At 39.9% G+C, this 26,420-nt stretch overlaps 1 protein-coding gene across 3 annotated transcripts in view; it reads right to left on the bottom strand.

Annotated features, from left to right (window-relative positions):
- gpm6bb (glycoprotein M6Bb) overlaps window positions 1-26,154 on the bottom strand; it is a 30,043-nt gene extending 3,889 nt beyond the window's left edge. The window contains exons 1-6 of one of the 3 annotated variants that reach the window (XM_086267104.1): window positions 26,000-26,154; window positions 2,420-2,606; window positions 1,555-1,711; window positions 1,279-1,447; window positions 593-666; window positions 412-477 (exon numbers count right to left, since the gene is read on the bottom strand). In XM_086267104.1, the coding sequence (XP_086123230.1) occupies window positions 412-477; window positions 593-666; window positions 1,279-1,447; window positions 1,555-1,711; window positions 2,420-2,606; window positions 26,000-26,003 (657 nt within the window). In that variant the 5' untranslated portion in view covers window positions 26,004-26,154. Of the gene's footprint in view, window positions 1-411; window positions 478-592; window positions 667-1,278; window positions 1,448-1,554; window positions 1,712-2,419; window positions 2,607-10,493; window positions 10,956-25,999 lie in introns of those variants that run through there. The other 2 variants (XM_086267103.1, XM_086267105.1) reach the window with 2 other exon arrangements.
- Window positions 26,155-26,420: the final 266 nt, after the last annotated feature.

Below are 26,420 nucleotides of genomic sequence, written 5' to 3'. Positions count from 1 at the left end.
TGGTGGAAGAGAACAGAAAAGGTGGTAAGAGTACATGCCAGTGACCTCCTCGTCACTAATATTGTGACAAGTTAGTAAAGTGGCCAGTAAGTTTGCAGCAGTAAAATGTTAAAGATCATGAAGTATAATTTTATAGAATTCTAACAGTTTTTTTTAAAGTGTCATTTCTAAAAAAGAATCCTAATCATGGCACAAAAAAGCAACTGTTCAAAATAGGGTCATGTCCATCTAAGCTGAGGGTAAACAGCAAAATGAAGTTGGAGCTTTGGAAAAGACTATGTTATCATCATTGGTTTGGCTACATTAACCATATGGGAATGAGAAGAAAAGCACTGGACACATGACCTGCTAATACAAACCATGTGAAGATGGACTAAAACGTGAGGATGGAGAGACCAAACGGAAGCTTACCAGAGCGATGACAGTGGCTCCTGCCCCGGCGCACGCTACGATGTACAGGTGATAAGACAGGTAGAACTGAAAAAAGACAGGCAGCGTTAACAGTGTTTAGTCTTCAATAAACAGAATCCTATGTCACCCTGCTCTGTGTGCCACTTCCGGGATGAGTGATGTTTGCACAAGCACGCCTTACCTCATTGGTGTTGCAGATGTCACCTAGCGTTGATCCACAGGCCTTGCCTGGTGTGGCATTCCACGGGATAATTCCTGTTGTCATAAAATTAAAAAGCACCTTTACACCTGCAACCAATAGTAGCCTTGTCTCATGCAAATCATGATCAAAACCTAAAAAACACAACGCCGAGCTGCAGTACTACTAAGCTGATAACAATTCAGTGTTTCAGAGACATGCTCAACTTTAAACATGAGGATTTCCTCACCATCATAAGAACTGCAAAGACAGCAGTCATTAGGCTCAACTTGTGCACTTAACGTTATAATGGAAACATATTATAACCCTGGGGGTAACCTACCTAAAATTATATATAAATTATATAGTTATCATGTGCCATTTGAGAGTATGTATAAGTAGGCTATATTATTTTATGCATTTATTTGTCTATTAGTCTGAACTTTGTAGACTAAAACAAAAATAATAAATTTGGCTCATTTTTATCAGTACTGTCCTCTTACCTTTTTCTTGTAAATAACTGCATAAATGAACCTTGTAGGACCTTTTAAATGATAATGAGGCCCCACACAGACCTGATTTTCTTATAAGGAGTAACAGTGGTGTGTATAATACGGTATTGGTCTGTATACTAACAGGAAGCTATTCACTGAGTATCTCAATGAAGAAAAACAGTACTGTTCTCTCACCATACTGACGGGCATCCACGCAGATGGAATCAATGTTTGTGAAGTTGGCCATTGGAGACTTCATGGCAGCACAGGTAGACCACATGTTGTAGAAGAGGAAGACGGGCACAGCAGAGAAGCCAAACACACCAAGCCATGCCACACCCAGGATGTATGTGAGGAACACAAACTAAAGACACAGGAATGTCACAGTGTCATTAAACCTTTTTTAAAGTGTGCTCTATTTAAAAAAAAAAAAAAAAAAAAAAAAAAAAAAAAAGTGTGGTATTTACATACCATTCCACTGATGCATCGTCCACAGATGGTGGTCTTGAACTCGCTGTGCAGTTCCTTGACTGCGCTAGTTGTATAGAAACCCTCAGCAAGCAGAATGATCCCATAGAGGAAGAAAAATGAAGCAATGCCGTAGATGATATACTGCATCAGCTGTATTCTGTTAAAGGAAATATTACATATGAGTTTATTTGTGCCAATAAAGCTGGGATAAGTTTCAAAACGTTGGCCAAAACCGGCCTTTAAAAAAAAAGAAAAAAAAGAAAAGAAGCTAAAAATAGTTCCATACAATGCATATGCATGTATTCTATACAGAGAAGGTTCATCTTTATTGTTGTGACAGACAGTTTCTCAGTGTGGACAGACAATAAGCCCAAATGTGGAGACAACAGGTGATGCGTGTCTCTGCAAATCATCTACCAAGAGACAGACTGAGGACGTCTTAAATTAAACAGTGCACTCTAAATCCACCCAAACACAAAACATATGTGCAGTCCTGTTTTATGTTATTCGTCTTTTATTGTCAGGACTAATGGACTGCATTGTAAAAAAAAAGGGTCCATATTAGGACTGCTCTCATGGATAAGGTAAATGTGGGAGACAACGTCATCTAAAAATAGCCTACATAAAGTCAACCTCATTAAAAACGCTATCCATCTTATGGTTTGGACTTGTGTTTACTGCAATGCTTATGCAGAGACACTTTTACCAGTGAGCATGACGTACAATACATCTGATATTAAAGGGGAAATAATATTAAAAGAGAAAAAAAAAATCAGACTAACTGCCAAGTAAGTAATCCATCTGTCAGACTCTGGCAAACATTTGATGCAGCTATTTAGAGCACACAGAGTATGAGGCCACTTACATGTCAGTGAGCATGGCATTATCGCTGGTGACCTTGGAGAAGTGGTTTTCCAGGATGGTCACAGTGCCAGTGAGGGCCACATGGCCACATCCACAGAATAGGGCGACACCAGAGAAGCAGAGGATCGTAGCCACCAGAGATGCATAGGGCACGCCGCCTAAACATTTGATGCAGCACTCAAAGCAACCTGTGCAAAAAAAAAAAAAAAAAAAAAAAGAAAGAAAGAAAAGCGGGTGTTATTCAGCATCATGTTTTATTCCAAATCATTTCACTTTGAAAGGCAATGAAATGAATTAATGTCAGCATCAGACCCCACTTCCATAAAAGGGAGCGTGTTTCGCTTGTGGAATACGAATCAAAGAAAAATTAATTATGAGATGATTCGTTACATTAATCATCCATTCATCCATGAAGCCTATCCCAGGGCACATTACCCAAGAGGCAGCGCATACTCTGAACTTATTACTGGTCTGCCACAATCATTTTGTAATCAATTACAATTTAAATTTTCTAAATAATGATGTTTCATCGTCATTGCTACAAAAGGAAATGGTGCAGGCAGTCCCAGCACATCTGTTCAAAACAACTTTCAAAACATGTTCTTGTGGTTAATGCACTTCCTTCAAAAACAACTGCAATGCAAAGCACATGAGGAAAAGGAACAGTTTGCTCGGTGCCACTGAGGGGTTGTTTTTTTGTTGTTTTTTTTTTTAAATCTGCACTGCTGTAACGTTTCAGTTGACAATTCATCACTTCACTCACAGGCCACTAATGGCTATCCAGCAGGTCAGGGCGATGCATGTGTATCAAGCTTTAAAGGAAATCAATGGCAGCTAAACATGAGGGAAATGAAGTGACCTAGATGAGTCTGTTTGATCCTATGTGCTCTTGTGCCTTGTGAAACGGAGCCCAGTCATCACAACACACTGTCTGTGGAAAAACGCAAACAAGCCGCAGCCTTTTTACAATCAGATCCACATGTGTATGACAGGATGTTGTACAGCCACAGGACATCCAGGTCACTGTCTGTTCATGTTTTGAATCCCACACCTGGGCCTATGCCTGATTTCCCATCTTTATTTAATACATTTAACGCTGTTAGAAAGAATGTTTTTACAGTACCGATCACTCATTGGGCATCAAGCAGCAGCAACTAACCAGATTAGTGACTTGCTGATGAAACCAGTAAAATATTTAGCAGCTAACCAGTCAAATTTTTCTGGACATCAAACCAGATGTAGAAGGAATTTTAGATTTATATGTCAGGTAACCACAGACACATGTCCATGTTGCTATGTGTCCAGTGTTAATAACAATAAGCAAACTGCACTGTCACAAAGTCCCCAAAACAACAATTCTGTATAAACTGTATTAACACTGTCTACATTTAGATGATTAATTATCTTCACAACAATGTCCATTAAAGAAATCAGGGCAACCATGTACCACACACAATATGGTGACACTATACCCAGTTTCCCCGAAGCATGTGTTGCATATATTGATACTGATACGTTCTAGGCAACATATGGTCTAAGACTGATGTATTTTTTGGAAGTTAATTATCCGCCAGTCCAATGCTACTGGTCAACTGATGTATTGGTATTATTTAAGCACTGTTTGCAGATCTATTTTTTTTTTTCAATATTAACATTTCAATCAAATTCATCAATTATACTGGCTAATCAGAAGGAAAAAACAAAAACAAATATGCCCTCTGCCCTACAATCATCAGATTTCAGTATTTGCATAGGGAGATAGATATGAACAGGATAATGGCATGATGGTAAAATGAATATTGTGCCCAGGCAGACAAATCTATCCACTGCTGCGAACACAACACCAGCTCTACAACGATCTACAAAAAACAAGCTAGCATAAAGCTATAACCTCACACCCAGAATGATGTTAAAGCTTAGCACATGCTGACCCCAGCCAAAAAACACAGTCTACTCGTACTCATTTCTGCAGTAGAATTGCAATTGTCACATTTTTCTGCAAAGTGTTCTTTGGGCTGGTTTTCACCAGTTAGCTTTCGTATTTAAGCTAATACTTATAAACGATAAGAAAGCTCTTATATGTGCATTCATTAGAATAGGGATTTATGCCAGTCTGTGAGTATCTGTTAACTGTAAACATCCAACAACAGAAAGGCAGCAGTAGATGAGGTGGCAGAATAGGTCAGCTGCCAGTGGGAAGGTCACTGGAGCAATCCCTGGCTTCTCCAGTCCATATGTCAAGATTCTGAACCCCGAGTTTCCCCCGATGCATCCATTGGCGTGTGTGAGAATATCAGAGAGAAAAGTAAGAAACGCTTTGAGTGCTCAACTTGAGTAAATAGGTGCTATATAGGAACCAGTCCATTTCCTTTTTTATCTTTTTCTTGAGGTAAGAGACCAAATGTCTATTGGGATACTGAAAGCTGATTTGTGTCCATGTGCTTTGCCTTCCTTGACAAAAGAAATTTACAGATATATGGCTGCTAGGTCAATACTTTTGCAGTCAGACTGTTTGTGTAGTACAGGGCGATTAAAAACATTTCTATCCCACAGTGAATGAATAGGAGTTGCCATGGCAGCATGTTAACCACAACTCAATGAGCATACCCCACAGCAGAGTCGCTAGCTTCCCCCATAGCCCACATTTCTGTAATGAAAATGTCAGGCAGGGAGAGTGGGTTGCTGGGAGTCAGATCACAAAGCTCGACAGGATATTGAGCCCAGCTGCAAAGTAAATACAGTCCACTTAAATAAAGAAGGAGAGGGTACTGTCAGGTAGCTCTGACACACTGGGAAATGTTGGCTAAAAATCAACTTCCCGAGCCCCAATCAAGACTACGTAAGTCTCTATTCACAACTATGCACCACCCTATTCTTTTGTAATGTTTACAGTTCTGTGGCATGCAGGTGTTTCCAAGTGCAAAACCAACTAAATACTAGAAACAAATTGACAAAAGTAGTAGTAAATGCCATATTGTGAACCTTTTTCTCCCCATATTAGATCAAGATCTGGCAACATACCACCAGATGCCATGGTATAATAGTTTTATTAATTGCCTTACTAGATCTGAAAATGAGAAGAAAGTCCAAACACATAAGGAAATCTGAAATTATAAAATGCAAAAAATCATATAGGCATATCATGGCAATCTTCAGTCAAATTAATATATGCAAAAGGTTCATATTAACCTGACATGGCCAAGGCAGGAATCTGCTTATCCAACTAAGTGCAATTAAAGAGAGAAAATCTACATTATACAGTCTGTTTAATCACTGTCCTTAAGCAGCTATCCAACAGAACTGACAATGTTGATATGTTTAAGCTATCACTTAAGTTATGCTTAATATGCGATCGTGGCTCAAGAGTTGGGAGTTCGCCTTGTAATCAGAAAGCTGCCAGTTCAAGCCCCGGCTTGGACAGTCTCGGTCGTTGTGTCCTTGGGCAAGACACTTCACCCATTGCCTACTGGTGGTGGTCAGAGGGCCCGGTGGCGCCAGTGTCCGGCAGCCTCGCCTCTGTCAGTGCGCCCCAGGGTGGCTGTGGTTACAATGTAGCTTGCCATCACCAGTTTGTGAATGGGTGTGTGACTGGATGTGTAAAGCGCTTTGGGGTCCTTAGGGACTAGTAAAGCACTATATAAATACAGGCCATTTACCATTTAATAACACAATGAATCATGGGTGGTATTTACACAGCTAAACTACTTAGGTTGTCATTTATGTTCTGTCTGACTGTTATAGTGCTCTATTTCTCTATTCACAAAGGCTTCTGTCAAAGCTTTACTTATTAGACAGAATCCTGAGATAGTCATTCCAGGTCAAACTGTATAACAGCCTGTTAGCATTGTTGACGCAGTAGCACAGCATCAGTTCAATAATGTATATACACTCACCGGCCACTTTGTTAGGTATACCAATGCACATTGATCCAAACATCTAATCAGTCAATCACAAGGCAGCACCATGTGGCCATAGATGACCTGCCGAACTTCAAACTGAGCATCAGAATAGGGGAAAAAAGGTGATTTAAACGGCTTTGAATGTCACGTGGTTAGTGACTGGTCTGAGTATTTCCCAAACTGCTGGGTTTTCCCAAAACCATCTCTAGTGTTTACAGAGAATTGTTTGGGGGGAAAAAAAATCCCATGAGCAGCAGTTCTCTTGGCAAAAGTGTCCTTTAATGTCAGAGGTCAGAGGGGAATGGTAAGACTGCTTTGAGCTGATAAGGTAATAGTAACTTAAATAAACACTCTTTAAAACCAAGATATGTAAAAGAGCATCTCTAAATGCACAACAGGAAAGCATGGCTCTATCCTGCCTTTTGTCAAAGGTTCAGGCTGGTTTTAGTGGTGAAATATTGTTGGTGATATTTCTTTTATCTGAAAAATGCAAGCCAATGGCATGCAAGCAAGCATCCCTGTTTGTCATCACTGGAGATTTATGTAATCACTTGTTATTATGCACCTAATTCATCCTGCAGAGTGGGTAAAAATGTGCTATGGAAATGTGAATTCATATTGTTTTATTTTGAGATAACTATGTGGAACTGCTGTGGAAAATAAAATATCTCGGTTAAAGGCTTGAAACTGAGTCTGCTTAAAGGACATTTATGCTGCTAAATATATAGTAAAATGCATTTTAAAATGTAACCACTTAATCTATTAAGAAGGCATTTCATGGTGGTTAATGTTAACAGCATTTCTAAAATATCTCTAAGGAAACAATGATACTGGAAAATCTATTATGAGCTTTCTCAAGAAGTAATAACCATTAAGTCGGGCAAAGTAAACAAGAGTCTCACTATTTTTAGATGTTAAACAAGTACTTGTTTTCCTTTTGTTTACTGTCACTAGTTAGTAACCAAGATTATGATGGAGATGCGTGTTGTGGTGTTCAAAGGTTTTGGTCAACTGTACAAACAATAGTTCTTGGCTGGGAACAAGAAGCAGTACTTCTTCATAGCTACAACTCCTGTTTAATGTTATTGGACAGTTTAGAGGATCATTGCATCTAACTCCATGAAAGAAGTCCAAAGGCCAACAAACGAATCACACAAAACTTTACAGAGTTCTGTAATCTGTGTATCTTATTGTAAAATAGATTGTTATCTGAGAGTACAGTGCGGGATTACATTGAATACAGGATGTTACAGGATGTTGCAAATCCCTGTGTTAGCTAAAGTCCTCCTCCTCCACAGGGGGATAACAGTAGGAGCTGGTGACTCTCTAAACAACAAGCTTGTAATGAAGGGATCCCACTGGCTCTGGGTGGATGACTTTAAATGAAAATCACATTGGACCCTTTTCCTCTGATGACTTTCACATGCTCCTGCTCCCTGACTAATACTCCTAGTTAGGCATCCAACCACTTCCTCTCACTCTATTGTCCATCTCTTTGCGACAGCAGTAGTAGTCTGGCCTTACAACAGAAGCTATATTTGACACATTTGTATCACGAGGATACAGGGAGAAAAAGATGTTTGTGTGATTTTTCTTTTAAAGTGTCTGTGTGGGTGACATTGTGTGAGAGAAATAGAAAAAAAACATGAAAAGAAAGAAAAAAGAAAGCGAGAGTCCAAGAAGGCTGGATACAAAGAGCCAGTGTGTGCAGCCCCAGACTGTCCATCACACTGGACTCTCAGGGGCCATTCAGAATAGCACTAAACCACGGCCTTGCTCTTCCGGCCCACAGGCTGCAGGCCCAGGACAAGCTCACCACTGAGCTCCATCCTGTGTGCCCCTCCAGCACTGTACACAGCGTAGTCACAATGGGCCACAGCAGCCGCTTCACACTCCAGGAGGATCCTGTTTGTCAAAGCATCTCAGATTGTCAGCGTGTGAATGAGATAGCGTTTTAAGACCAACATGATTTGCAAAGCAAGCTGGAATCTGAAGTTCTAACACACCGAGACGAAGACAGACAGAGACATACGGCTAATGAGAGTAAAGTGTGGAACTGCTTCTGGGTCCAAGACCTCCAGGGGTCCAAAAGCACCACAATTTACTAGGTGTCAGTTTTGTTATTTTGTCTTTTTGCTTGGGCGTTTTTTACTTCATTTTTTGAGCATTTCATTCCTTTGTTTGATAGCCAGCAGTAGCTCGAGACAATAAATGAGAAGAGAAAGAAAACTTGGGTGTCTCACTGGACTGGCAGATTCACAGATTACCCTTCAGGTTGATTCTTTATTTTTTTTATATTTTTTTCTTATTTCATATGTTTGTTTTTGTTTTTCTGGAGTTGGATAACAAATAATTTGATCACTTGTAAATTTTGTTAAGGGATTATAAAGGGCAAAATCTAGTTTCATCAAATTACCACATACCAGTAGGCATACAGGGAGTAATATCATTACCAGTCTTTCCTTTATTTATCTGTCCAATGAAGTTACCACACACTGCCCACTGAGATCTGAGTCATCACTAACCCCTTCAGCTAACCTTGCTGCATCACTGCCACCCTCAATCCCTCAGCCACAGTCATCAAGCCAACATAATCATAATCAAAATCTTTAGCTGGGATGCTTGGTAAATGTGGAATAATGCCTATTTTCTGCTTTAGCTGAACAGAGAAATGTGCACCACATGTGAGCGGTGTTTTGGAGGACTTTTCTTTTTTTTTGGTACATACCAGACACAAACACAGTTGCACCTATCCAAACAAAGAATAACACACAGCACAAGCATAAACAAGCACTGCATAATCATATGCACATAGAAAAGTATGCATATGATATACAAGCAAAACCCCCACAGAGATATAAACATACTTGGATACACACAATTTATAGTGAACAGTTTGCAAACCCTCAATTTCTTCCCAGTTCCCCAAACAACAAGCTGGCTTCCAGCTCCATTAAAAACACCATCCAGTTTCAATTTAAAAAAAGAAGAAAAAAAATCTAGGCTCATTGCTAACAGATGTGTTTGTTTACAGCTAATGCTAAGTATTGTTGTTTGTTGCTCCATTGGGGCAAACTGCCAAAACACCACTTATGAAAAAGAGTCTTATTTTTCCACACTCTCTGCTGAGTGGAGCGATAGTTAAAATTGCTCTAATGGCTATAATGGTAATTCTCAAGAGATGAGGGAGCATGGAAATTCGTTAGAGGTGGTCTCACTGTGCCGATTTCAGAAGAGAAACCTAAAGACTGATTGCAATTCCCCTGACTGCACATGCTAGGGGAGACTTACAAACATATAGGATGTGTTCATTAACGCTAACAGGCAGTGCTGACTGTAAAGGCTCATCATTTTTTATGTACATGTGGGGAGAAGGGAAATAAGGAATTCTGGGAAGCTCTGTCATCTAACTATAATGTCATTTGTAGTGTCATCAGTTTGAGTCTCTTTTTCTTCATTCTTTAACTGGGTTAAAATAGCTAAGCTATGCATCAACCAAAAATACTTTTAAAAAAAATGCAAAGGCTAGTTCTTGTTTCTAAAAAAAACATGATAATTTGAATCTGCTTGCAAAGCTACTGACCTCATCACATTGTCAGCAACCTGAGACATATGACTGTATTTTTTTTTTTTTTTTAAATTGCTTGTCTTATTTCACAAAGCGCGACAGAAAATTCAAGGAGTCCTGTTGATTCCTACAAGAAGGTGATGAGCAAGTTAATGACCCGCTCTCTCTCCCCCTTTAGTGTACAAACTACTCAAGGCTATTGATGTAACACTGCTAATGTCAGGTTCATTTATCTTTGTCCTCGCCCCTCATCCGCCTCATTAATCATCAGTCCTCCCCGAAAACACAACTCAAACGCACCCTGTGACGCTAGTGCGATGATGACCTGCGGCAACACATTGTCCCTCCTGCTGCAGGAGTGGAGTCTGCTGAAAGCAGCCCACAGATTTAAACTAATTAGATCACACAACATGCACAGGCAATTTTGCAAATGAACTGAAAACTTTGGTTCAAACAAAACAGTGAAGCATGGATGTTGGTCTAAAATTTTAAAATCCCCCAAAGAGCAAAAGCTGAAACGAAACCAAGCATGCTGGAGAAGGTTAAAGCCCCAGCAAACACAGCAATGAAAAGAACTGAACTGGCTCTTTGTAAGTGCTCATTGGTACCTCTTTTGTCCTGCCTCTGGTCTTGGTTTTCGTCTGATTGAGTTTCCATGGTTGTTTTTCTTCTACCCAGCAAAAATGTTTTTTTTTTCTTCTTCTTCTTTTTTCAGCAGATTCTCTCTTCCTTTCTCCCCCTGACAGTCTCGTTTCTCGTTCTCTTTCCTTCCTGCATGGCTCTGCCTTCTGTATCTCCGTCTCTCACTTGCCTTGCTGCTATGTTCCATCGTTTAATTGTGTCCTGCCTTGTTAAGGCAACTCTCCACAGTAAATCACAGCTTTTGTTTGAGATCTTGTCAGGTAAGCACTTTCTTGAGCTTACTACATGCCTTCCTTGACCAAAACTTTTATATATTCTCTTTGAATAAATCAACAGTTTCTTAACCGACAGTTAAATTAAAGTTTCCTCATAATGACACAGAAATCTTTGCCCATGCCATGAACACACTCCTCATTCTCCTCCTCTTGGGCATCTCTGTCTCAGAAAGAAAAGCAATGGGAGGAAATCTGGTGACAACAAGAAAGTGGAAGTCACTACTTTAGCTGTGGGTGAAAACTATAGCTTAGGCTGAAAGCATATATGCACACAGTCATCTTTGTCTATCTCCCATGTGACCAGAGTCCAAGAGAGGGCGAGAGTGCATGCTGTGTGGTTGTGTTGTGGTCAAGGGTAAACCCTTCATCTTCTGATTTGCACCATATGCCCTCTTTCCTGCAGCATACATTAGCAACCTCTGACCGGTCTCTTCCCTACATCTGGTGGTTTCTAAATCATAAAGAGGACACATGAAAGGAAGGCACGTCTACATTTCCTACACGGGGACGCAGAGCATCCTCTGGGCTGATAGAGACAACAGAGGAAACAGCATGTGAAAATTGAAGAAACAGAAAATCACAAAGAAAAAAAAAAAAAAGACCTGTAAAAACTTAAAGAGGGAGAAATTAAAGCCAAGACGACGACACCATGAGAAACAACTCATGAAAATAACAGGGCCAGGCCAAAATGAATGATGAGAGATGACCAGAGGAGACAGTGAGGAAGATATTGGCTGTGTTTGTTTGGCAACAGCAGGCCGAGAAGCCCCAGGGGCATGCTAATGAGAGAAAGGCCTTTCAGCTGAGGAAGGGGGGGCTGGTGGAGTAGAGTTGGAGTGGGGTCTTCTCACGGATACCAGACCTCAGAGATGAGGGGGAACAACAGGGGAGGGGAGCCTCGGGGGTCAGGGAAGTGAACTTAGCAGGGATCCCACAACAACAAATGCTGCACTAATCTTCAAGCGTTTTTACCATCAGCCCCATTAAAGCAAGAAGAACCAACATGTTCCTTATGTTTGAAGTGTTTGATCTCTGCATATGTGCATTAACAGCTGATTCAGTGGATTCCACACTTGTGATTCACATTAGGTATAACAGGAGCTCAAGTAAAGCATCCAGTGAGCCTGATTATGTGCAGGACTAAATGTACTGGAGTGGTCGACACTGGATGCTTCACGTTACTGAGAAAAAATTAAAAAGTCAAGATCAATCCAGTGATCCATCTGCAAACCTTTAAGAGTGTTTGGACAACAACATGTTTATATCATTTGTGTGAAAGGAAATTTAAAACATGTGATCAGAACAGGTCAAAATGTGCTTTAGGACTTATTTTAATAAATTCTCGATTTTAGTACCAAAAACATGTGCCTTTCATTAAAAACTCTGACTGTGAATAAACTTTTGTTTTGGCATAAAGATCATAGTTATCACAGCAAATGCATCCATTACTTGGGTGAAAAAGTGCTATCGGGCAAAAAGTAGTATAAATAGTATTTACTGACACATGTCTTTTGTAATGTTTGTTTGTTTCTTTGTTTCTTTTATCTAAAGCAGGACGAAAAAAATGAAGCAAAGTGCTAAAAACTCCAGCAGAAATGAACATATCTAAATTCCATCTTTTTGAAAACTGTACTCACTCATTTAAATTTAATTATAGCTTAAAGTTATGTACTATTGGGGACATGGCCTCTTCAATAGGAGGATACCAAAACAGACAGTACGTGTGAAATCTAAGGAAGCATGCTAACCAAGCTTAGCTGATAACTTATCAAATTTGGTCACTTGTGGCTCCGAAATGGAGCCTAGATGTTAAAATAGAGGCTTGAAATACAAAGATGGTGTGCAAAGGTCTTGAGGTTCACCTCATACTTTTACATTTTGCTTCCAAGGAGCCAGACGTTGTCGTAATTTTTAAAGTGGTCTTGAGCCATAGTTCTTCAGGCCTTCTGAAGGCTTTTCTTTGGACATTGTCTGCACTTTTTTCACTCATTTTCAGTCCACTCCTTGTACCTGAGCATTTTCAGAATGTTGACAGAGAACAGAATAAATGACAACCAACATCCAAAGAAGACATTTGAATGTCCTTAAAGAAGCTGGGAGAACTGGGCGATGACCAGTGTTAAGGTGCCATAAGGTCATTTAGTTTGTCCACCAGATACCGGTACTGGAATTATGACATTACAAAGTGAGTGAGATACGATTAGTATTACTTAAATACTGCAGTTATCATCAGAAACGATATAGTGTCAATCCTTTGAATGTTGACTGGTGGTGCTTTTACAGCAATTAAATTTAATAAAAAAAAATGTCATACAAAGTAGAACTCAGTATATGAGCTGAACCAAATGAATAAAGCCCAGAAGAAAGGCTGCACTCAGTTTTACCTAAAATACTAGCAGGCTGTGGGAATAATCATGTGAAAGCCTGAGTGCTGCAAGCTCAGATTCAGTGTGGACACAGCGCCACGCCCCTACTTGAGGACACAATCTGAATGATGATGAAGCTCATACAAATGTGGGAGGCTTCATTGTGGGTCAACCTTTCATGGTGTGAGACTCGGATCGTGAATGCTCGCCAGTGTTCAGTCACCCATGAAGACCTGCACCCCTGCTTGGCTCACACTATGGAAGGAGTTCTCATGGAACCAGGTCTGTGCCCAGGCTCAAGCACTACTTACACCCATCAAAGGCCTGAGAAAGCAGGCTCACCACACGAGAACAGAGGAAGACAGTTTAAACCAAATGGGCATGTGGCATCAACTATGTCAGAAATAACTAACTGTGAAGGTTAACATCTGTTGTAAAGGTGAAGAAAAGCAAAACCAAATGGCGAGCTGGTATTTTGTGGTGCTCATGGAAAAAACTTCAACAATCAACATCTTTAAGCTTGAGATTCTTGTGAACTTTGTTTTGGTCATTTGTTGTAGTCAGTGAGTTTCTCTTTTCTAGTGGCATTAGTGACCTAGTTTTAACCGCAGTCCCTCTTCGTATCTCAATCTGGTTTGTATGTGTCCCTTTATGTATGGCATGAATCCAGGTTATTGATTGGTACAGAAGCATGGCACAGCAAACCCATTATGCAGATCCATTCATTTGTTTACTGACCCATTTTCATCTGCTCTGGGAGTCTACAGAGAAACAAAAGCCATACAAATTCTCTGACATTTACTGAACAATCAAACATATGATTTATTTGAAAATCCAAAGTTTTGTATCTAAAAGTACATCTGCTCCTGCCATATTATGATTACATGAGACAATTCAATCTATATAAGGCTCTGAGTTGTTTTACTACTACTACTTCTACAAAAAAAAAAAAAAAAAAACCTCAGTGGAAAAAATTATTTTAACCAAAACTCATTATAGAAAGACATGCTCTCCACAAAACAGGGAAACCACAGTGTTTTTTTTTTTACTTCCTCTTGGCTTTTTTGAACAAATGAAAATCAATTTTTTCCCCCCTAATAAATTCAGTGTTTGAGCAGGTTCAAATTTGAAAGTTATCAAATTCTTTAATGGTGCAATTCTTAAATAACATCTTGGTCTTGGATGTTTTCTGTCATTCCAAATGTCTGTAGTAATTAGTAAGATCCAAAGACAACTTGTGTCTAGGGCTTTGTATCAATTAATCCTTTGATAATAATCCAAATCCTGGGGTTTTTAAATGTCAGAAATGGCACCAATCCATAGGTTCCTTTAAACACAATGACTGATAAACAAAGATACTCTGCAATCTCATTTAAACAGCGTTTAAGATGATATTCTTACCAGATGTTGTTGAAGTTGAGCCTTAATTTGTTGACCTTATGAACACAAGACTTCGTTTCTGTAACCAACCATTACCAAACCTCAAAAATAAGGTCTTAAAACCAATCCCTGCATTCATTGGTGGTTTAAAAATACCATCCCATGGACCAATGCATTGTTCCTCACGCAGGAATTCCACCACAAGAATACAGCTGTTCATATTTTGTGCAGCACGGTAGCAAAAACTCAACCATGCCATTCAATTTATAACACTGTCAGAGACATACTTAATATCTTGGTATAAATGCCATCGTACAGATTCCAGATTTATTTTTTTCTCTCTGTATTTATTGCAAGCAAACAATGTCCATTGGTCTTTGACTCAGCACTTCTCTAATTGCATGTTTGTGTTACTATCGTGTCAGGGCTGGATATGGAGCAGCACTCACTCAGAGAAGCCTGGCAGCCATGTTTTTCCTCTAAAAGTGACTACACAACCCTGACTCTCTGGCACCTCCGTAGCCTATGTGGTTTTGGCCTAAGTGTTGGAGGTAGAGTAAAAGACACAGATTCTTTGTATTATCCAGGCTTTCTAGCGTACAGTACTTTGGCTACCGTTATCTTGGCAGTATCAAATCCTTAAGAATTTTATAATTTCAGTCTGGAGTCAAAACAGTAAATCAGTGCCAGGAACCTTAAACCAATGATAAAATGATACAGAAACACATACACATCATATTTTAACGATATGTGCTGGCATTACTGTTTGTTCTTCTTTCAGCGTGCACTAAAACTTTTAATGATATCTGTGGTCTGGAAGAGGCTTTGCTATCTTTGTGTTCTGCCTCAATCAAGTTATGAACCCAGTCAACCAACAAGAGGTATGTCCAGTCTCAACTCCAACCTCCATTATCTAGTTTCCTAGACGGATATTCCAGGGAGTAATGAGAACACCAAGAGTTCCCCAGAACATTTTTATATGACAAAAAAGTTTTAAAAAGCTGTTGAGGTTTTCCATGTTTTCAAATGATACAATAACAACACCATTAAGCAATTTGCTTTGACACTAAAGTAACATTTTGTTTAGTGCATGCCTCTCATTACCTGACTCCTCGGGAGGAGGTGAAACAAGCTGTTGTGATTTAAGAAATAATCATTTTAATAGTTAAATTCAACTCAATGTAATCTCAATGACATAAATTGATCTTCAGAAGTTTTCTGATGACTCTGCGGTGGTTGGATGCATCAGCAGGGATGATGAGACAGAGTACCGGGTTGTGGTCGACTCCTTTGTCATGTGGTGTGAGCAGAATCATCTGCAGCTCAACGTGGCAAAGACCAAGGAACTGATCGTGGACTTCAGGAAGACCAGGAAACACTTGACCCCTGTTTCAATTCAGGGGGTCAGTGTTGACATTGTGGAGGACTATAAATACCTTGGAGTACACATTGACAATAAACTGGACTGGGCTAAAAACACCACAGCACTTTACAGGAAGGGCCAGAGTCGTCTCTATTTTTTGAGGCGGCTGAGGTCCTTCAACATCTGCCAGAAAATGCTGAGGATTTTCTATGAGTCTGTGGTGGCCAGTGCGATCCTCTATGCTGTTGCATGCTGGGGGAGCAGGCTGAGGGTCGCAGATGCCAACAGACTTAATAAACTGATCCGTAAGGCCAGCAATGTTGTGGGGATGGAGCTGGACTCCCTCAAGGTGGTGTCGGAGAGGCGGATGCTGTCCAAGATAAAGACAATGTTGGATAACACCTCCCACCCACTCCATGACATGCTGGTCAGTCACAGGAGCTCGTTCAGTGAGAGACACAGGAAATCATTCCTGCCTGTGGCCATCTCCCTGTACAACGCATCCACTTAACACACTGTTTGCTGCTACAACTACACATGTTTCTTTTCCAAATATTTATTTATAAGTGACTTATGTATGTATGTATGTATATATATGTATATATTGTACTATTCTTAGTTAGCGTATTGTCTGTCTTGTCTTAATGTTGGTTTAAAATGGAGCACTGTAACAAAAAATAATTTCCCCCAGGGATCAATAAAGTATTCTGATTCTGATTCTGATTCTGATGTTAGCATTAGCATTAGCATTATAACATGGTTGAAGGGTGTTTTTCCCAGTCCGTCTTTACTTCTTTTTTTAAATGTCAATTTATTGGCTACTCTAAATGCCGGTATTAACAGATTAGCAAATAAATAAATCTGTCAGGCTCTAATTCGAAGTGCTTTATATACGCAAAAATCTGAACTATTCAGAAACTAAAAATTACAAGAGGAAATTACCATAGAAATCAAGACAAAATAAAACAAATAGAAAAAGTTAGTTGAGGACCAAGAGCAGTTGGTAGTAGTAGTTCAAGATGCCCCAGTAAAAAATAAAATAATGATTCTAATCACAATATTTGATCTACTTTTCAAACTAATTTTGATTTCTGCCAAACCTTAAGTAAAAATGTCTACATGTTTAGTTGTTAGCTACTCCTAATCAAGTCTTCCAGGCAATCTTTTGCTGCCATTTGCTGAAAATGGCAGTATGCTAGGGCAGAAAACCACAACCAAAATCACTGAGCTCATCACTTAGGCTTGAGCAGCAGCTTCTTTAAGATTCTCCTTATAGACTAAATGCAGTTATGGCTCCAAAGGTGTATACTACTAATCTTATCGAACCAAGCTAGTTGAAAGGTCCATTAAACTGCGCTAAGATTAAAAATAAATCCCACAGGACTTCTCTTAGGGGTGTTAGTCCTTTAAATACAATGCCTATCACTGTAAGCATGTTTATATTTAGCCTAGAATAAAAACTACTAAGATGCTTTCTTTGTTACTTAAGTGACTAGACAGCAGTTAAGTTTAATTATAAGGAAATTAATATGGTAGTGAAATTCTGGAACAATTCTGCTGATGACTGATGATACTGATGATATTTCTTCTGTTTGTTTATTTTGTATTTGCTGTCATCTGCATGTGTCTTTGTACCAGGAAATAATGAAATCCCCGTTATAAAAAACCCCCAAAACGTTTCATCTCTGAACATTTAGTCAGTACACAAAACATGCAAGACATAAATATTAGCCAGACATTGGCAAATATCATTTTATTTGTAATATGTAATATAATATAATTACAAGTAGTATAATTGAATTATATGAATTACATTAAAATAAATGAAATTATTTTTCCTGAAAATGAACAAGCAGCTACAGTTATTTTAGTTATTGACGATCAGATGCATGACTAAACTGACAAAGGCATATCTTTTGAGATTAATGGAAAATGCTGATGCACACAAAATTTAGAGTATTACTTCAAAGGATATTTGTCAGGAAAATCAAGCCCATCTTGTAAGGATGTCTAGAAGCAGCAATAGATTTTCCCTTTTGATGTTTCATGGTCCATATGTCCCTCTTAAACTGGTGAGGACCTGACAACACAAACGTTCTCACACTTCAGCTGCTGTGATGCAAATAGCACCGTGGCTGGAGACTTTCGTATTCCTACTTGTTGCATAGAGTATACGCATATGAACACACGCACATGGACACAATAGAGACATAAAGAAACACGAAGACAGCAGACGAGACTCTACAGCTATTTCTGGGGTTGCCTCCTGTGCACAGTTCCTACCCTCCTCTGTGTCTCCCCCGGCGGCTGGGACCTCTTGCTTTGCATCACTCCCACCAATCCTATTGTCCTCCGCCTCATGCTGCCAACCTCCAACCCCTGACCCAAGACTTTACCCTTTTCAAACTCTCTTGCTTCGCCCCCTCCAACCCTTATTAGATGGAACCTTCTTCTTTCAGCTCATTCAGACCCCTTCATGTCAGGATTCACTGTGAGCACTATGACAACAGAGAAGCCAGAACACACACTACTTTAATACCATTGTTACATGAGGCTCCTCCACTGTCTCAAAGTCCCACATCCTAGGCTGAATCCTGGAAGGATGTGAAAGTTGGTTGCAACCTGAATCTGATACTTCCAGCCCCGCAGAGATGTGTTCTTCCTTATGTGGGCTAAGTGCTTAACAATATGCAGTAAGTACAGAGTATCACAGGAAAGGAAGAGAAGTTAATCTCTCTAGTAACTGTATACACTCCATTCTTGCTGACCTCTGTGAGCAAGGGTCAGTCCATTACTTTATTGCTTTAAGCACTAATTAGCAGTTTTCCACCAGCATCCTGCAACATCCTGTTGATCCAACTGGACATTACAATGCGTCTCAGCGTATTATCTATGGCACCATTTGTGACGCTATCTTATTATCTGTGAGTAAACACTAACCATTTCCAATGTTTTATCCCATGATTATGTTTTGCTCTATGCAAACCAATAATGCATAATGCTTTGGTAATTGATCATTAAACATATTGCGCTTTTCATTTCTATAACTTTGCATTATTTTAGAGATTAATAACTGTCTAAAGTGCTTTTCTTGTACTTTTTTGGCACCTTGTTTTTGGAGATATGAGAGCTCTCAGTGCAGCAGGAAACCAGACGAGTTACTCACATGTTATTGAACACATTCAAGTCAAATTACAACAATAAAAGCAGAAATATTGGCTATGAAAATGCAACACATATAAATGTGATCCATGTGACTAGGGGGTCTAGTTCCAAATATGAGGCATGTTAAGCATACACCAAGTATTTCATAAACTTTTCACACATAAACACATGAGATCTCATAGGTTCAGTTGCTTAAAGTTTACTCTGTACATTAAATAGGATTTTTTCCAACATTATTTCCACTTTCTGCTGCTCTATGGTTACACTACTGTTTTCCCATACGGTAGAGGCCAAAAGCTAAGATGACTTATGAGACCTCTCAGTGGTGTAGCTATAATATTCATACAGCGAACTGATCTCTCCTCTGGTCTGCGTGTGGTTATAAGGTCAAGCTGTTTTTCAGACAGAAACATCTGGGATTTCCTCTACCCCAAAGCTGCTGTTCTCTATTGTTTTTCCACATATAGTAAAGCTACGACTGGCTTCTTGAAAAACAATGAAATGTGCACATGGTAAAAGACTCAAGTTGTGTAGTTCAAGTTAAATTAATGTCAAATCTAAACTTCAGTAATTTAGTCAAATTGAAATCCATCTTTTCAAACCTTCAATCAGTCTGAGTGTGAAAAGAAAAAGCCTTCCCCGACATTCTCCCCGAGCTACTGGGTTTCCTGCAGCTGTCGCTTCATAAAAGATCAGCCATAGCTGATTTTCATTTGCTTGGCAGAAGTGCCTCTTCCCATCTATCATGCCTTTCTCTGGAGGATAATAAGCAGACAATGCAAACTCTCACTTGGAAATCTTTCACTTGGTCAGGAAAATGATTCCTGGCAGTAAAGAATGACTCCTCTTATCACATGTGGCACCCAATCAAAACAACATTAGCAAAGAGGAGTCATGTGCATCTCCTGCATCTTACATGAAAGCAACAAGCTTTGATAATCAGCTTGAACAAGATTTTCTTCTGCAACAGCAGCACGATGGAAAAATCTTAATACCGGTATATTAAATATGACTTTACACATAATTCTAAAAGGCCAATAAAAAGTCATAAAGGATTGCATGAGTATTCATTTAAATTCCTGCTTAATTCATCCCAAGCGCAGCACTTGGCTGCATCCCAGTGGTCCCAGGCTGTCTGGCAAGGCTCTTCATATGGTGAGCATTTCTCATTGGTGTGCTGGGGTACCCCAGATGCTTTTGTCTTACGGTTGTTTAGCAGCTGCGTAAAAGCACTGAGGACAAAGGCCTATCTGTGGAGGGTTGAATACACTCAGTGGGCACACAGCCAACAGCTCAACCCTATAGGCTCCCACAGTTGAAAAGCGGACTAATATATTCAACTCTCACTCCTGACAGATGATCTTACGGTGAAATTAGCTGGAGGCACCTTTATTTCTTTTCAATTCATCTAAGTAGTTTTACATTTAAACCGTGGCCCACAAAAGCCTATTCCCAATTGCTTTCCAAGTTTAAGAGAAGTAAAAACACTGAAAAATGTAACCAATGTCATACCTCTTCACTAAGTTCCACAAAATTTGGTTTGCTAGTTTTGGCACAATCTAGGCAAGCAAATAGCACTAAAACCATACATTGGCTTTTCCCCCAAGTGATAACCTCTGTAGGTTGAAAATCAAACCTAACGCAGTTCCTCTAATGACCACAACACTGGCTCAAAAAGTCAACAAATGCAGACTTCAAATGTTAAAATGGCCAAAGTTACAGCATTTAAAAGCAGTCAATAACTTGAGTTTTTCATGAGTTAATTTCTAGTATTTTATTAGTTGTTATTTAGGATTAAAATTATCAGGTATGTGTGCCTGTGCATGGCATCCATATGGTTTATGGAAACAGCTCACCAACCAAGCTCACTAGCTAAATGATAACTTCACCCACTCCTTCAAATATGGTAACTTCTGGCTCCAAGACAGCAACTGTGAGGGTTTTAATTACAGAATCACTAACTAATGGGTGTTTTATAGTGATCGCTCCTTGGAGAGAACATAGAAAAGGAACTTGCACTTAAGTGTCCTTAACTGGTACACTTTCTAACACTTGCTAACTCAAATCTTTTATACACTCAAGATATAGATCTATCTATATATATCTATATATATATAGATCTGAAGTTCAGTCCCCCACTGCCACCTTTCAGTTAATTGTACTGGTTTGGACAAATGGAATGGAAATAGTATTCCAAAGCTACAGCAGGCTAAGACACTTGTGATCAACCAAACATGTCTACATAGTCCAAATATCTTATTAAACAAGATAAATTTGTTTAAACCACAAACTCAGTGAGCCTGGAAAAATCCAACATCTCTCAAAGGTGGAGTGCTCAAAGTAGCTATGGCACCTGAAAGCAAACTGTTTCTAGCCGTTCCAAATTTCCACGAGCAATGTTTGGGTGAGAAGTCACACTTTAGAGACAAGACAAGAAGTATGGGTTTCACATGCTGTTTGGAAAATGTTCATGCCTGAAACATTAGTTAAGACAAAAAAATAGCCCTCTGTCAAAACAACTCAAGACAACCGTGTTTTGCACGCATGAGCCCTCCGTTTTGTATGTTTGGCATCTCCATATTTAACTGCCAATACAGCTTCTAAAGCACAGACTGAATTTGTCCTTTGAGTTCATGTCCTGCTCTAAAATTTCATTTTAGTGATCAACCCATGGCTCCAAACAACGAGCTCATTGGTCACCGTTCAGAGCTAGCGTAGATATCTAGGCTTAGTCATACTATTCTGTGTAAAGTAATCAGTCACCATTCCACCTCACTTGCATTACAATCAATTCACTTTTTTACCCATAACTCGCATTGATAATTGATTATTCTGGGAAAGCATTGTTGACTATTTCAATTCCCTGCTCATGTGACACATAGAAAGTGTATCAAACCACATGCAATGAGTGTTTTTGTTTTTAATGTGCTGTGGAAAATGTGGCCATCTAGAGCAGTATGGTGTGGTTTACTGTAGATAGCAGAAAATGCTGCACTGGGGCCAAATGCCTACTGGATCAATGAGTAAATGTTCATCAGCTGCAGCGTCTCTTTGCTTTCCCCGAGCCATTATCTCCCAAAGGCCTTCTGGAACAGTCATCTGACTCTGAACAAAACACTGATACAGATTGCTACTCCACTGGCAAATATCTCCTCTACACTCTGCATACATGCACTAATGCCAGCATAATGCATTTCCAGTTTAACTTTGTTAATCATGGGTGTCTTTCTGAAGTCTAGCAGAATAGATAAAGGCCAGATTGTATCCTTGGCATATTTTGTTTCCAACACTGTTGCTTGTGCATATCTTAAAAGCTGTTTCCCCCCCTGCACATAGAGAGTATTTTCAATGCCATAGAGTTTTTAAAGCATATGGCAGAATGACACACACATACACTTGCCTTCCCCTTCTGTTTTACTGTGAATAGGCTTTTAGTAAAAAGTGGCGAGGGACATGCTTGAACAAGGATCCCCACTCATGAACGTCTATTCTTAACATCTAGTGTCACAATAGTCAATGGCTCTCTTTGTAGTCGAAGGACTTATTAGCGCAACAAATTAACATGAGTGCCTGGGCTAACCTGGCTGTCAGGAAGCAAACTAAAAGCAACTAAAAAGGGACATAAATGGGTTGAAGATGAGAAGAACTGGAGATATCAGAGGGCACAAATTAAACCAGGAAAAGGGGACAACAGATGGAGTCTTGGTTGCACTAAAAAGGCATCTTTTGTGAGCTTCATGGGCCTCAACCGCTGTACAATTACCAAAGATGCTCAGTCACATGCGTCGCCAAATGGAAAGCAGCCCAGAAATCATGTAACTATGACAGCAACTGCCTCATTATGCAGGGTATTCACAGTAATTAAAGATTGAAAGCTGAAGACAAAGGGATATTTAATTTCTGATGGTGATATAAAATGTGGGATTAGTTGTAATGTTTGAGCAACAAACTTTATATAGACTGAGCTGCACTTCAGACAGTGAAAATCTATGGGAATTAACAGCAGAATGCTTTGGCTTACACAAGCAAACACAAAACAGCAAAGTTCAAATTTGCTCTCAGCATTCTTTGAACATCTTTGCGGTGACTCATTCTCACAGTCCTCTGGGGTTTTTTTGGGGGGGGGGGGGGGGGGGGGTTTCTGTGCATATCTTGGGAATAGAAGGATGTGTATATGACCACCACCACGACCGTGACTCAACTAAAATTAGGGGCAAAATAGAAATCTAACTTTCTGTTATTGCTCAACCATCAGTTGACAAGTTTCTGGTTCAGAAAGTGCAAAAAAACATCTCTGCTGGCACGGGATTAGTAGTTTAAGGGTCTTTTCCCTCCTCAGACTCCGGATGCAAGGTCACAGCGCACACAGTTCACCACATGGGTTTGTGACAGTATGTGTGACACTGCTGATGTGTAATTAGACACTTTCCAAACAGCATCCTAGGTCTGATGTAGACAGAGCACACACAAGTCACACCCAGCTCCCGTGTTTTTGGGTCATCAAAACACAGGATCGATTCTGTTTAAGCCTGGAAACTTCCTGAAAGCGTTAAATGTTCATGTGAGTCAGTGCAAACTGAGCCATGAAAGTACAGCAAAGAATTTAACTAAAGACACATTTAAAACTGTCTGCTATGATTATCTCTTCTTTTCTTGAATTTCTCAATAACAATGACGTAACATTTGGATCTGTTTAGCGACCAGCCTTGATGAACTTTTCCACAAGGCCTCCACAGTGAAAACAGGACACGGAGACTAGAAGCTTCACAAGTTTCCACAAGAAGGAAAAAAAAAAAGTTGCTTTCTTTTTTTTTTTTTTGCTATCAGGATCAGGCTCCAAGAAGAACAGACACTGTGTTATGTTAATCAAATAAACTGCAAAAGCGAAAATGTTTTTCCAAACATGTCTTAAATCCGACCAGTAAATTTAGTGAAAAATAAAAATAATCTTTGCTTGACATACTTGTTCACAATAGCTCAAGGCCTACAATCTGCATTAAAGAAAGTTTACCGGACATTTATGCATGACATGCTTTTCTTGCTAAAAACAAGTGCGTGTTCATCACATGCGTGATAGACGTCTGTCATCTTCATGCCAGCACTCTTCTTTTAGATGTTTGGCTCAATGATAAATAATCAGCAGAGCCAACACTACAGTTTCTTCCTGTTTAGTTATCAAGGGAGCTAATAGCAGCCAACTACTGCTCGCTGGGGTAATAGTCACAGAACTAACACCAAGAACTTATCAAGTTATTTGCGGAAAATGTCTTCCTGTCTTCCTCTGAATAGAGCTGGAGGAAAGCCAAGTCATCCTCCCACAGTCTTCACACAACCCAGTTCACTGTTAAAATCATTCGGGGGCAAGGACAGAGGAGGATCTCTCTGAAAAACTTGTCAGGTGGAGTTCACCAGAAAAACCAAATTAGACATTTAGTTACACAACCACTCTATGACCGCTACACTCCGTAGTCTTACACACATTCGGTTCATGATATCTATTCGAGGCTTTTTACATGTGATCCTTTTTGTGTTTGCAATTCTTCTTGACACGAAACAAAGCAAATCACTGAGAGGAGCACAAAGCACTTCTCTGATTCAACCAAAGGGGACTTTTTACAGCATCTAACAAGTCTCCAAATCAATCTCCTCATGCGCACAACAGGCTGTCGTGTATTTTCTGAAAGGGCCACAGAGCATATTTGAATATAAAATGAGAGCTTTAGCTAGTGGACAATGCATAAAGGTTGATTGCCATGCAGAGTAATGTCCTCTGTGAGACACTGAATAAGGGTCTGTGGGGAATTAGTTCACAGGGCATCCGCTAGGCAACTTGCAATTCAGTGAACTTCTCTCTCTACATTAAGAGCCACTGAAGTCGCACAAAGGAGCAGCTCCAAATTAGGAGCACAAAGGCGCTTCTGTGATAGCTTCATAGCGAATTAATGAGCACTGATACACATTCTCACACAGTGTCCTTCCCTGGCCTCAGCTGCACTGTGACAAACAACACATGGTATTAAATGTTACACAGACCCAATCCAGCAGCTCAAAATGGCATTAATGGCCACAATTATTTAGCTGTTTAATATCCAGCGCAGTGCAAGCTGAGAACATTTCATAACTAACATTTAATTGTTTTGGATGTGTTGCCAATTTATCACAGTTTTAACGTTATTAAACATCCATGGCATGAGCGCCTCATTCCTCCCTGGAGCCCCGCACCCCCAGGTTGCGAGCACAGATGGCAAACACTTGGTACCGTCTCAGCTCAGCCCTTCAGATAGCAATTACAAGCTCTGGCACAACACAACAGCCGATCATGGAGCGTCTGACAAATGCAATATGCTGCTTCCAGTACATTTTAATCAAGCTTTGCCAGTAAAACACGCTGAGCTGTTTGGATGGGAGACGGGACAACAATGACAACCTTTCACCTCAATCAGCGCAACGTGATCAATCACCGCTGACCAATGTGATAATCGAGGACTGATAATGAAGGGCGTGGCCAAGTGAAAACTTTTAATCAAACGTTTTCCCCAAACAGTTCAGCCTCTGTGGCCCTTTTTAAAAAAAAAGTTAAAAGAGAAACAGTGAAGGCAGAAAACTGAACTGGATTTAACACCTCCGCAGACTCGCTCAGAGTTGACTGCAGGAATCCTGACAGTCCTAATCTGTCTAATCGCTTTCCACAAGTTGCTTCAGCAGGCTGCTCTAATGCCGATTCTCATGCAACCGGGTCAGGTAAACAACGTCCTTCTGTGGCACTAGTAGCAATAGTAAAATTTCACTTATGCGTACTTTTAAACAATCCGTGCACCTCGAAAGTTAGAGCCAAGTGTGATCTATGCTGTCATCACAAAAACAAAAACAAAAACAACAGGCGTTCATTACATCCGTCGCGAACATCTGTTGGTAAAACTTACCCATTTTTCCAAGTTTTCCTTGGTTGTCTGAAGTTTCGCTATCAGCTGAAAGTTGAGCCCCAGCTACACTGATGTTGCGTCCTGGGATGCACACACTGACCGCCTGGCTGCTCCAAAACTCAAGGCTGTCCCTCTGGAGACAGCCCGGCTTACGTCACCACAGAGGGGATTACTGATGGGAGGACGGAGTTCACTCAGCCTGCCCCCTCCCTCATCTCTCCTCAGTGCAGAGCATTAAAAAAAAGTTAGCTCTTTACTCTCGGTGAGCAATTTTATCTTGACGTATTTGTGCGCATAAAGCCCCATATTGCGCATAGTGGATGGGTTATCGCCAACGCTGTCGATTAACTGATTAAATAAATAATTCAATCATGATAACAACCTACTCTTGAGCCCCAAAATACAGAATAACGAGCTATTA

Source organism: Aulonocara sp. 'chitande type north' Nkhata Bay, linkage group LG16 (genome assembly GCF_057382095.1).
Source record: "Aulonocara sp. 'chitande type north' Nkhata Bay isolate Kocher_YH1m ecotype deep benthic linkage group LG16, A_spYH_male_GT1.1, whole genome shotgun sequence".
Lineage (NCBI taxonomy): Eukaryota > Metazoa > Chordata > Actinopteri > Cichliformes > Cichlidae > Aulonocara > Aulonocara sp. 'chitande type north' Nkhata Bay.
Note: the sequence above shows the minus strand (reverse complement) of the source record. Positions and strands in the feature narration are given on the sequence as shown.